At 30.7% G+C, this 13,295-nt stretch overlaps 1 protein-coding gene across 10 annotated transcripts in view; it reads left to right on the top strand.

The window, feature by feature from the left end:
• LOC127708602 (regulator of G-protein signaling 6-like) overlaps nt 1-13,295 on the top strand; it is an 88,730-nt gene that overhangs the window by 15,804 nt on the left and 59,631 nt on the right. For 8 of the 10 annotated variants that reach the window (XR_007985316.1, XM_052213619.1, XM_052213617.1 and 5 more), the window contains exon 1: nt 9,768-10,009. The exons of 1 other annotated variant lie outside the window; for it this stretch is intronic. Coding sequence is in view for 8 of the 9 variants with exons in the window: in XM_052213619.1 (XP_052069579.1) it covers nt 9,842-10,009 (168 nt within the window). In the remaining variant the exon portion in view is untranslated. Of the gene's footprint in view, nt 1-9,767; nt 10,010-11,116; nt 11,310-13,295 lie in introns of those variants that run through there. One more of the 10 variants, XM_052213618.1, reaches the window with a different exon arrangement.

The raw sequence follows: 13,295 nt of genomic DNA, 5'->3' as shown, positions 1-13,295 counted from the left end.
CATTGACATTGATGTGTAATAGATGTAAACGTAGAGGATGTAGATGTAGAAAAAACAAAAGACTTCTAAATCCAATAAACACGAAATTCAGGTTTGCTTTCTCATATTTATAGATAAACGATATTACATGCAAAAATTTTGATAAGGATAATCCACTTTCTATACATAAAATCGGGTATCTTAATATGGATCCACCAAAGACGTCATGTCCAAAAACAAGAAGTATTTTTATTTCATGATTGGAAATTGACGTATGTTGATGAAATCAAAGTGTGTGACGTGATATTCCCTGGTATTATTGGCTCTCATTGATTGTATTGCTTTTCAAATTGATCTTATAAAAATGCGAACAATCCTGAACAAACTTAGCTATTACCAAGGCATTGATTGGGTATATCTTATTAATAGGTTATATAAGTGTAAATCAGCATTTACTATCGATTAACCACAAAATACAAGCAAACTGTGTAATGTACAAGGTATTTTATGAAGCTATTGGCATATATTTGGGTACCTGATGTCAAATTACTGATGTTATACATCATTTTATTACAATGTCAAATGTTAAACAAGACCTTACTGTTTGATAATGGTGGAGTTGTTAAAAATAAATAAAAAGATAAAAGTTATTGTTTGCTGAAGAATTAGAGAAGATACATTTATGGCATGGCTTTATAAGTTATTGATGGCCTGAGTTAGGTTTACATAGATCTGTGTGATAAGTTTACATCTAGAAAAAAATGAAAAAATGTTTTATGATTTTTGTTCTACTGAATTTGGAATGATGTGCTTTTCATTTGTTTAACAAACTCTTAATTGTTCAGCATCTATTGATACATAAATTGTCAGTTGTCCCACACTGGAATCCATTTCTAACAATTTCGGAAATCTTCTCCTCAGAAATAAATGAACTAATTGGTCCCTTATGTTATCCTGCTAAAAAGTTCATCTTAATGACTGTCATTTAAACAACATGACCAGTATTGCCAAAAATAGCACATAGAGATATAATGAAAAAATATCAATTATAAAACACTGTCATGGACCAAATGCTATCAAACTTTAAAATTGAGGGATGTTGGATTTATAGTCCCCTTTGAGGGATGTTGCATTTATTATCCCCTTTGGGGATAACGGTTGATAACTCCAAGCTCTTTCAAACTTTGCCACCTTTGTTACTAAAAGTAGAATATTTGACGAAAAATACAATAAAAGAATTAAGAAAAATTGTTTGAAGGACCAATTGGTACCAAAGTGTCCTTGAAATACAGTTGTGATCATCTGTGTGATTTATGGTTATTGATTATAATGACATATAAACCTTCAAATATTACTTCCACTGTAACAGAACTTTACTGTAAATAGAAAAACTGACAGAAAACAAATCAAAAAAGATTTTTTTTTTTTAAATCGCAAACTGAAACAGAAACTGAAACTGCAGGGATTTTTGTTATCATTATTTTCAGTTGTCTACTTTGTCTGATAACCCTTTCATCAAACCCTCAAGGTCAATAATTGCTAAAACTAGAAAAATTTACTTAGAGGGGATATGAAAAAACATCAGTTTAATAATTCTGAGAATCTTGTAATGGACTGCTTACTATCACACTTTCAGGAATTGTTTAAATGATATACTTTGTGACCCCCATTAAGAATTAATTATGTTTGATGACTCCATATGTCTTTTAAACATGGAAGCCAGCAGTACTGAAATAGGAAATTTTTGCTTTTCTGATTGGAGCTTTAAGATTTTTCTCCTATCAAACATTTTGTAATCATGGCTTTGCAAACATTTGGTCTCCAGTGTACCGAATGAAGTTTGTTTCAGTAAAATGTGTAGTATATATAGTTTAACACTTCTGCTGGTACTTGGTCCTGTTGGTCAGAACCATTGCTGCTAGACTATCAGTCCCTAAATAGGGTAACATCTGACAAATAGACAATAGTTTGGCACTGACACAGGATTTAAATGGTACATTTTTTATAAATTATGATAACACATAAGACTGCAACTGCTGTTCTATTTAGACCCATTGTATTTTCAAAGTATATATATATATATATATATATATATATATATGTATATATATATATATATATATATATATTTGGCTTTCTAATTATTTTGTCTAGAGTGTACTTGATGAAGGTTATCTCAGAAACATGTGCCTTTAAGACTGTATCATAGGTTTTTTCTGCCCTAGCAATTTATACCACTTGTTTTCAGCTGCATAATTTAATGTAAGAATTATCATGATTATTTTTTTGAAAAATATTCATGAGGATATATTTAAATTTAAAGTTGACACTTTTATTTAAATAAGATTTGCATACTGAGACTATATGATATCAATTATAAGTAATAGTTCGTTTGATGGGAAATATTTCTCTGGGAGATTTAGAGCAAATAGAACATATGGAAGGTTGTCTGTCCTCCATTTAAGGCTATATATATATGTATCTTTATGTCTTGTTGTCTAGATTCGGTTTTCTTCTGTCCTTATACCTCTATGTCATTAATGGTTTGTGTACCAGTGAATAAATAAAATGTTATGTACACTCTGGAAACATGCCTGTTTATTATAATTTTTTGTGACTTTAGAATATCTTATTTCATGGTAGAAATTCCTTATTTCAATTCCTAAACATGGTCAAATCATATGCTATCATTAGTGTATTTTCCTATCAACACATTTCAAACCAGAAATCTTTACTACATTTGGCCTCTATAGACAGCAATATTGTTTATGCCAGTATCAAAATATGGTACATGTTATAGATTTTTTTCCATGACCACTTACAAATGACTTAATCAATGATTAAGAGAAATGTTTTTAATTAATAATTTAGCAAATCTTACAAGTTATTAAGCCTGCATTAAGCATTCTATGTTGGCTCAGTGACTAGTCAATGACATCCATCAAATTTTTACATTTATTTAACGAAGCCTCATTCATGTTTATCGGTATTGTGGAGCAAGGGAAACATTTCTTGTGGTAATATGTGTTCAATACATTGATTAGGAGAATGATATGTCTCAGATAGATTTATGGCTTATATTCAGTGATACTAGGAAGCTAGTTTGAAATAATAGGAGCTTGCTGATAGGTTCAATTTTGTTGTTAGAACAGTTGTTCAAAGGATAAATATATTCATAAATTCTTATTTGTTTAAAAGAAAAATGTCATGTGGAAAAGGCAATAAAGAATTATTCCCTTAACTACCAAGCTGCTGTCAGAACTGCAAGTACGAAAACTTCTTTTTTTGAAGTAAATTCAACTGGTTTAAACAATGTGTAGGCTTATTTGTTCCTTCTACAATAGAATTAAGCATGTTATTAATGTGGAAAAAACCTGAAATAAAGGCTTGTGGTGGCCATGCTTTTGAAACGTAATTACAACTGAAAATTGTTAATTGGTATGGTGCTTTTTGTATATTTATGAATAAAAGAAAATGTTGGGTGTAATGTTTGGTATATATATGCATATATATATATATATATATATATATCAACGAGATGGCAATCTGACACAAAAACCGAAAGACATCTAGAGGTCAACATTAGGTCAAGATCTAGATTGCTCCCAAGTCTGTAAAAAAAAAGTCAAGAACCAAATAACCAAAAAAAATTGACAAGGTTCGTTACTTGAACTAACTTTGGAAAATTGCATGATATGTTGTGGGATAAAAACTAGTTTTCTAGATTTCAAAAAGTCCCATTTTAAATCATGATTTGTGGACACATATATTAATTTTCAAAAGGTACAAAAATGGGAAAACAAAACAATATCATATCAAAGAATGCTTGCAGTTATTTAAAGTTAGATATTTTATTAACCTTCTAATGTTAAACATGTCTACCTGTCTCTGAGGTCAGCAATAGGGAGAAACTTTTTCCATGCAATAACTTATGGACTGGTTGACTCCTTCTCTAAGAATTAGGATTAAAAGTCTATGGCCCTATTTGTTTGAAATTTGTGTATTTTGGCACCCATTCATTGAAAACAAAACCCTGAAAAACAAACACAAGGTATGCACTTAAGGTAAATAAAAATAAACACTCCTGGTTCAATCATCCATCAAGATTAAGTCAACCCTTTTTTTTTTTATTTTCATGGATAAAAATTTTGTTGATTGAGGAAAAACATTTTTTTATATAGATACTTTATTTCTGTGTTTTGTCAAAAAACTCAAATTTGACAAACAAGCCTTTTAGATATTTTTATTGTCTTTAGCACTTAAATTAGTTGTTCAATTATTCCCCGGAAATCAACAAAACAAATAAAAACGTATCTACAGTATTTGATAAAATTGCCAAAAATTTGTATGCTCATCACCAGTTTACAAATTAAATAGGAATTTATCATTTTGTAAGTAAAAATACCTATAAATTATTCTGAATAATGGTGCATGGAATAATTGAATAGGACACCGGTTCTCTTTTGCTGGTTTTCGGAGCTTGAGGTAATGAAAAAGAGTATGTTTTCGAACTGTGTTGTGAAATATTTTCCAAAACTTGTTTAATCTAAGTAACTCAAAATACATTGGTTTTTCCAATAAATACCTAAAATAGAGATGAAAATTATGGTGGAAACTAATGCTAAAACACTTCTGTTAAGTTGATCATTGATTACTTTAATTTAATTTGAACTTTTCAAAAGATATAAATAAAGACTTTGTTACTAGACAAATTATATAACGGAATTGTGATATTGATTATTGCTTCTCATTGCTGTAAAGAAGTCAATTGATTTTGTTTAATCAGCGTTTTGATAAAATTACAATATTCTTGTGTGAAAAAACATGAAGTGTACTATAAAGTCTTTTAGTTGCTTAAATGGTACAGTTTGCAACAATTAATCACAAAATATGGGTTTATCTTATTAACATTTGATGAGTTATGTGTCTAAGTGTATTTTATAAAAGAAAGTATTGAAATATTAACACTTTGAAAAAAGTTATTTCTCTATGTATGTGTATATTCAGTCATTGGTAACTACTTTTGGTATAATAGTATCAACACATTGTTGCCTCCTTGCTTTAGGAAGGCAATGCTCTTAGTGATTAACTATTATGAGGCAAATGTGCTGGAAATAAAAAAAGAAGATACACCTTGGGGAGGGGGGGGGGGATAAAATATCATTTGTTGAAGAAGGGAAGTCAATGCAATTATTAACACTTAAATACTATGTTTTCTGATGGTGTCATTTTTAGAAGAAATTCTTTTTGTATAATAGGCCATTCATTTCAATTGTCATGTTTTTTCCATTGATGGCCAATCTCTCACATCATTACAATTTGACACCTTCTTCCTGGTTCCATAGTTGATGTTCTTGTGATTTTAAAAATTATAATCAGTATTAGTTATCAGAGCAGATTTACTTTTACTCTAACCATTTAAGTTATAAAGAGCTGACATTTATTAATATACACATGTCCAGTTTCCCTGTGGACAGGCTGCCCCTATTCTTTGTATCATGTCTGTTTAAGTATGATGTTTCTAATCTGTAACATGTATTAAGTCTAAACTGCAGACTCATCAGATACTGTAAAATTTGGCTGGATTGAATTTTATTTATTCATGAAAAGAACTGGTAAAGTCAATACATACTCTGTTAAGGTTCCTTTTCAGTCTATAAACATAATAAAGTTGTGAGAGTTCTATAATCAGAAAACAGACAATTCACATCCTGTGTACTTTTTAAAGACTAAGAAGATTAAATGTACTTATAAAAATCCATTTTGAATGAGGTTAATGAAAACTTTTAACACTTAGTATCATTTCAATGAATAAAACTCTTTATCAAGATATACATGTAGATGTAGGCCATAAAACATAACTGGAAGGCTCTCATTAAATTTATACCCTACTGAAATCAAGTTTAAATTATCACTGTCCCTATGTCTGCCTATACCTTGTATCAAATTCCTGTCATAACTTTGTATAACCTGCTTGGATAGATACTTTTTACAATCACTACACAAGTCTAAGGGTAAGTTATGATTTTGATACCTAGCATTTAATAAAAGATCTAAATAAATCACTAAATTGCTCCTATTTTCCCAAAGAATATGACATGACCTTGACCCAAACAGGTTAGGTTACATAGTAAATGTGATAAAATGAAGTCCAAACCATATCTTTGTACTGCACTCCTTTTTAGCTCACCTTTCCAAAGGAAATGTGAGCATTTGCCATCACTTGGCGTCCGTCGTTGTCTGTCCGGTGTAAACTATTTCAAACATCTTCTCCTCTGAAACTACTAAACCAATTCAAACCAAACTTAAGCTGAATGATCCTTAGGGTATCTAGAATAAAGTTTGTGTTTTATTTTCTGTTTCGTAAAAAAACATGGTTGCCATGGCTAAAAATAGAACTTAGGGGTAAAATGCAGTTTTTGGCTTATATCTCAAAAACTAAAGCATTTAGAGCAAATCTGACATGGGATAAAAATGTTCATAAGGTCAAGTTCTAGCAGCCCCTGAAATTTTTAGATGAATCTAACAACCCATTGTTGGGTTGCTGCCACTCAATTGGTAATTTTAAGGAAATTTTGTAGTTTTTGGTTATTATCTTGAATATTATTATAGATAAAGATAAACTGTTAACAGCAAAAATGTTCAGCAAAGTATGATCTACAATAAGTTTAATGACCAAAATTGTCAATTGACCCCTTAAGGAGTTTTTGCCCTTTAAGGACAATTTTACACAATTTGTTTATAATGTTTTCTAACTTTAAAAAATCTTCTCCTCTGAAACTACTGAACCAAATTAAACCAAACTTAAGCTGAATGATTCTTATGTTATCTAGAATAAAGTTTGTGTTTTATTTTTTGTTTCCTCAGAAAACATGGCCGCCATGGCTAAAAATAGAACATAGGGTAAAATGCAGTTTTTGACTTATATCTCAAAAACTAAAGCATTTAGAGCAAATCAGACAGAAAGTTAAAGTATTCATTAGATCAAGGTCTACCTGCCCTGAAGTTATCAGCCAAATCGGGTATCTGATTTGTAGGTTATTGCCCCTGAATTGATGATTTTAAGGAAATTTTGCAGTTTTCGGTTATTATCTTGAATATTATTATAGATAAATATAAACTATAAACAGCAAAAATGTTCAGCAAAGTAAGATCTACAAATAAGTTTTTATATGACCAAAATTGTCAATTGACCCCTTAAGGAGTTATTGCCCTTTAAAGACAATTTTTCACAATTTGTTCATCTAGTTTGCTTACTTTTAAAAAATCTTCTCCTTTGAAACTGCTGAATCAATTTCAGCCAAACTTGGGTTGAATGAGCTTCAGAGTATCTAGTATAAATTTTGTATTTTATTTCCTTGTACGTCAAGAAACAGAGCCACTATGGCTAAAATGGAACATAGGGGTAAAATGCATTTTTTTATTTTTGAAGAAAATATGACAGATACAAAGAACATGTAAATGGCATTTTAAGCCACTCATTAATATATATTGAAAAGCAAAAATCATCATTGATGAAAGATTTAAGCAAAAAATTACAGGTGAGCGATTCAGGCTCTTGAGAGCCTCTTGTTTGATGAACACTTCATACAACTATTTTTTTCTGTTGTATGACCTTTGTCCAAATCCCCATTCAAACCCTGTCCAAATTTAATGTTATTGCCTTTCCAATTTCCTATAAAGTTTTAAAACTTGTTGAATGTCACAAAACTTGTATTTTGGTTTATTCCTAAATATAATTGTATACAATGTGAAAAAGGATGAAAACTCCTAAATAAGCATCAGGATTAAATAGGGAGGGGTTTTGAGAACTCAAAACACTAATCTAACTCTGCCACATGTTTATTTGCCTGTCCCAAGTCTGCCCATGAGGAACCTCAGTAGTGGTTGTCTTTTGTCATATCTTAATGTTTTGTTATTTGAAAATTTTGGTGTTGATGGTGGATCTTTTATAGTCTTTGGGTAAAATTTATTAACAACTTTTTTGACTCAGAGGTAATTTAGAACTTGACATTTTGTTAAGACAACTCTCTTAATATTAAAGACTGTATGATTGATTGATTGTTTGTTGCTTAACTCCAGTGGTAAATAAGACTGTATGAGGGTCTTGATTGGGTTTACAGAATGGAGAATAATGTGTCAAATGTACAGAAAAATAGACCAACTGTATGAGGGTCTTGATTGGGTTTACAGAATAGAGAATAATGGGTCAAATGTACAGAAAAATAGACCAAAAAAATACAGAATAGTGAAAAATAGGGTAATAAAATAAAGGGTAGATAATTATGTTATGATGGTAAGTGCTGCAAATTGATTTTTCAGTGTTTTTGTCTAGCCTGCGCCGAAAGTGGCGGAAAGCGAGACATAGGGATTGCTTTTCCAGCGACAGCGTCAACAATTGTTCAAGTTTTCTGCTTAAGTTAGTTTGATAGGAAATACTTGTGATAGATCAGTGATGTTTAATATTAAGTTGCATTACTATCGATACATATCAGTTTGATGACTATTCCCAGGCCCTGCCCCCTAGGTCATGGTTATGTGACTGAATTAATTAGCAATTTTCAATGTTAGGTTTTCTACATTTAAAAAGTTAGTTTGATAGGATCTACTTGTGATAGATCAATGATATTTTGTATGAAGTTGCATTACTGACAGTTCATATCAGTTTGACAACTATTTTGAAGCGCTGCCCCCTAGGTCATGGTCCAGTGACTGAATTATTAGAAATTTTCTATTTTAAGTTTTCTGCTTAAGTCAGTTTGATAAGAATTACTTGTGATAGATCAATGATATTTTGTATAAAGTTGCATTACTATCAGTATATATCAGTTTGACGATTATTTTCAGGCCCTGCCTACTAGATAATGGTCCAGCGACTGAATTTATAAATCATGTTGCTGTCCATCAGATTGTCTTTTTCTGAATTTTATGCCGACAGGCGAGACATATCTCTGTGTCAACAGTTTATTACAAAAGGCACTTATACACTTGAAAATGATATTTACTGCAAAAATGAAGTCACCTGTAAATATAAATTGAAAAAAAAAAAAAACAGAATTGCAGCATTGACAACATGAAGTTTACTGGACATTCCTAAAGACAGGTTTTCAAATAGTGTTTTTATTTTTTTTAATTTTTTTTTTTTTTAAATTAATGCGCCATTGTTACATACATTTATATTTCCCCTTTGATGTTATTTATGGATATATATGTTACAGCAATTTATTTTTATAATTTTTTCTGTATCTAGAAACTGATCCACTTTTTATCGTTGCATGCAAAACTTTATAGAAATTCAAGACATTGCCCATTTATGTGCCTCTTACCTTAATTTAATTTGAATGAGGTTTTAATGTGGTAGTAATTATTCTTCTTATAATTAACATTGAAATGTCTTTTATTTCATTTTCTCTACAAAAAAAAAAAAATTAATTAACTTAAACATGTACAACATGCATAATTGTAACCAAATTATTTTTGTAATATGTGCAATGCATGTATAAATTAATTCATCTCTTTGGTGAAATTAATGAATTAAAATGACGATTGCTTCCAAGAAATAACATGCTTAATGAAGAGAAAAAAACAATTTTTAATTAATTTTATTAAGTTAACCAGGTCATTTTATCAATAAATAGAAAAGTAATGAGATATTCATTACTTATACATGCTACAACAAATTAAGTACATTGTTATGTAGTCATTTTTCATGATTCAGTAGGTTTGACTGTAAGTTGTACAGGAAGTACTCAGAGTCTTTAGTAGTCACTGTAAAAATTAGTATCTTTATATAAACTCTAGATAAGGATCTGACATATTTAAAGTTTATTTGCATATTTAAAAAACATTATAAGAGTGAATAATGACTGTGTACTTCAACAAATTATCTATTAGTACCCAAGAAGGTGAACCAATGTTAATGACTTCTTTTGAAGAACAGAAAGGGATGCCTCATCTTGTATCTATATTTGATACCCAGTATTTTAGAAAGTGGACCGAGATACCACGAGGATTATCGTTTCATCATAAGGTAGGATATTTATACTACCTGGAATTAAAATCATATCAATTGTGATTTATACAGTAGGAAGTTTGGTGATTTAATATCTTCCCTGTTGTTGACACTTGATTATATATTTATGTATTAACATGCAGTTAAGAAAATGACTGTTGTGTGGATTTTTTTTCTATATAAAATGAAAACTATGGTAAAATTATAATTAAAACATAAATGAAAATGACCAATAGCTATTGATTGACAAGATTAATCAACATTTATAATTGATGGCAACTAAATTTTACTCCTTATTTTAAATGGGATTTGCCCTGTAATTCAATCTTTGTCTTTGGTTTCTTTTTCCCCTAAGCAGTGTTTGTTTTTGTTCATGGCCTTTAAGATGTTTTTCTATTGTTATTATTTGACAACTTCATGATAACGGACAATTGATATGATTTGGAAACAATGTCCTGGTGGAGTGTGTAACCTCGTCTTTATTTAAAGACCTTCAAGTAACTGTCTAAATGTAGAACAGCAATTTATGTCATTTTCTTGCTCTTTACTATATTGTTGTTTCATATTTTTTGTTTGGAATGCTGGAGCCCGCCTCTGGGTGTGGGATTTTCTTGCTGTGTTGAAGACCCATTGGTGGCCATGGGCTGTTTTCTGCTCTTTGGTCAGGTTGTTGTCTCTTTGACTCATTCCCCGTTTCCATTCTCAATTTTATGAAGTAATTTTCTTGCTCTTTACTATATATTGTTGTTTCCAATTTTTTGTTTGGAATGTTGTAACAATCTTAAGGGGTCCAAAGATAACTTGCTGCATTCATGCAAAATTTCAGCCCCAACCTAGCATGCCCTATAGATATTTGCAGTGGCATACCAAATTTTACTACCTCTTTTTGGTTGACGTATACCCTACAAATTGATTTATTACTAACTAGTGAATTTATTCTCTTCTTTAATATGCATCAAATATTTGCCACTGTAGATAAGCAAACAACAATCAAATCATGTACATCTACCCTAATTTTTTCATCCAATTGATTTTTATTTTTTCCTTCTTTCATTGTAAAAGGAAGGATGTTCTCACAAAATTTTCAATTATGTTTTGAAAAAAGAAGTAATCTGATCAACCGGTTAATAGTATATCATTAGAGTGAATTATGTCTCTCAACTTCAACAAACCATCTATAAGTATCCAAGAAGTGGAGCCAGTTTTCATGACTTCATATAAAGGACATAAAGGGAAGCAGCTTCTTGCGTCTGTATTTGATTCCAAATATTTTAGAAAATGGGATGAGATACCACTAGAATTACCATTTCCTGATAAGGTAGGATATTTATTCCTGGAAATATAATCACATAATTTGTGATTTATACAGAAGTTTGGTGTAGATATTCTATTATATTTTTGTTGAATGCCACACTTGTTTATATTGCGGCCAGTTTTTGTCTCGCCTTGACGGAGTCAAAAAGCGAGACATAGGTATGCTGTTTCCGGTTTCGGCGACGGCATCAACAATGTATTAGTTTGTGATTAGGTCTAGTTTATGGTGAACCACTAGTGGTAGGTCAATGATATTTGGTATGCAGTTGTATTAGCATTGGCACATCTCATTACCATGCAGATTATTTGGCCCTGCCCCCTCAGTCATGGTCTATTGACTTCTAAACTTTGCTTAGTTTACATGTATTAGTTTGTGATTAGGTCAGTTTATGGGGAACCACTAGTGGTAGGCCAATGTTAATTGGTATGCAGTTGTATAAGCATTAGCACATTTTATTTCCATGGAGAATATTTGGCCCCGCCCCCTCAGTCATGGTCTATTGACTTTGAAACTTTTGCTTAGTTTACATATGTATTAGTTTGTGATTAGGTCTGTTTAAGATGAACCACTTATGTTAAGTCAATGATATTTTGTATGCAAATGTATTGGCATTTGCAAGTTTCATTTCCATGGAGATTATATAACCCCACCCACTCATTATGGTTCATTGACTTTGAAACTTTTACATAGTTTACAAGTTAATGTCTGTGTTTAGGTTTGTTTAAGGGGAACTACTTTTGAAAAGTCAATGGTATTTGGTATGCAGTTGTATTAGCATTGGCACATCTCATTTCCATGGAGATTGTTTAGCCCTGTACCTTCAGTCATGGTTCATTGACTTTGAATATACTTTAACATGTAAGTTATATCATTAGAGTGAATTATGTCTCTCAACTTCAACAAACCATCTTTAAGTATCCAAGAAGTGGAGCCAGTTTTCATGACTTCATATAAAGGACATAAAGGGAAGCAGCTTCTTGCGTCTGTATTTGATTCCAAATTTTGAGACATAATTCACTCTAATGATATAACTTACATGTTAAAGTATTGCTATTTTAATTTCAACATTTGCATTATCAAAATAACAAATAGGCGAGACATATCTCTGTGATAACAGTTTATTATTGGTGGAGGAAGCAGGAGTACCCAGAGAGAAGCACTATCCATCGGCAGGAAAACTGACATTTCCATTTAATCAATATAGGAGTCATCTCTAAAGGCCAATAGAATCTTACTAAAATTTCATAATGTAGATTGAAAAGTTCATCGTGAAGACTGCTGAGGCACCCATTTAATTATTTAATTTATATTTTTATGTATTAAGATGTGATTGAGAAATTGACTTTTATTTGGAATGTTTTTCTATATAACATGTACACAATCGTAAAATTATTAAACATGAATGAAGTAACCAATAGCTATTGATGGACTAGATAATTAATTATTTTGGATAACTTGTCTTGGTAGAGTTGGTTGGCTATTCTTTATTTAAAAACCTTCAAGAAACTACTGAAGAACAGCTATAAAAGTGATTTTCATTCTCTTTGATAAATTGATTTGCTGTTTCCTAATTTATGTTGTGTCACAAGTTTGAGAGGTCCAAAGATGACTTGTTTCAATGCAAAATTTTAGCTCTGATACAACATGCCCTATTTTTCAACTGGCCATTCAAATTTCCTACTTTTTATTCTGGTTCATCTTTAACCTACAAATTGATTTATTACTAAATTTATTCTCTTCCTGAATATGCATTAAATATTTGCCACTGGAAATAAGCAAACAACAATCAGTTCATGTTCATCCCCCACAATCTCTTTATCTCGATTTGTTTTTATTTTCTCTCTCTTCTAATAAAAAAGGAAGGATGTTCTCACAAACGTTTCAATTATCTTTCGAAAATCATTGAATCTGACCAATGTTTTAAATGTTTAATCAGGATGTTTTGGAAGAGTTAACCACACGTGATTGACTATCTATATTTTATGACAA

Source organism: Mytilus californianus, unplaced genomic scaffold (genome assembly GCF_021869535.1).
Source record: "Mytilus californianus isolate M0D057914Y unplaced genomic scaffold, xbMytCali1.0.p SCAF_7, whole genome shotgun sequence".
NCBI classification, from domain to species: domain Eukaryota; kingdom Metazoa; phylum Mollusca; class Bivalvia; order Mytilida; family Mytilidae; genus Mytilus; species Mytilus californianus.
Note: the sequence above shows the minus strand (reverse complement) of the source record. Positions and strands in the feature narration are given on the sequence as shown.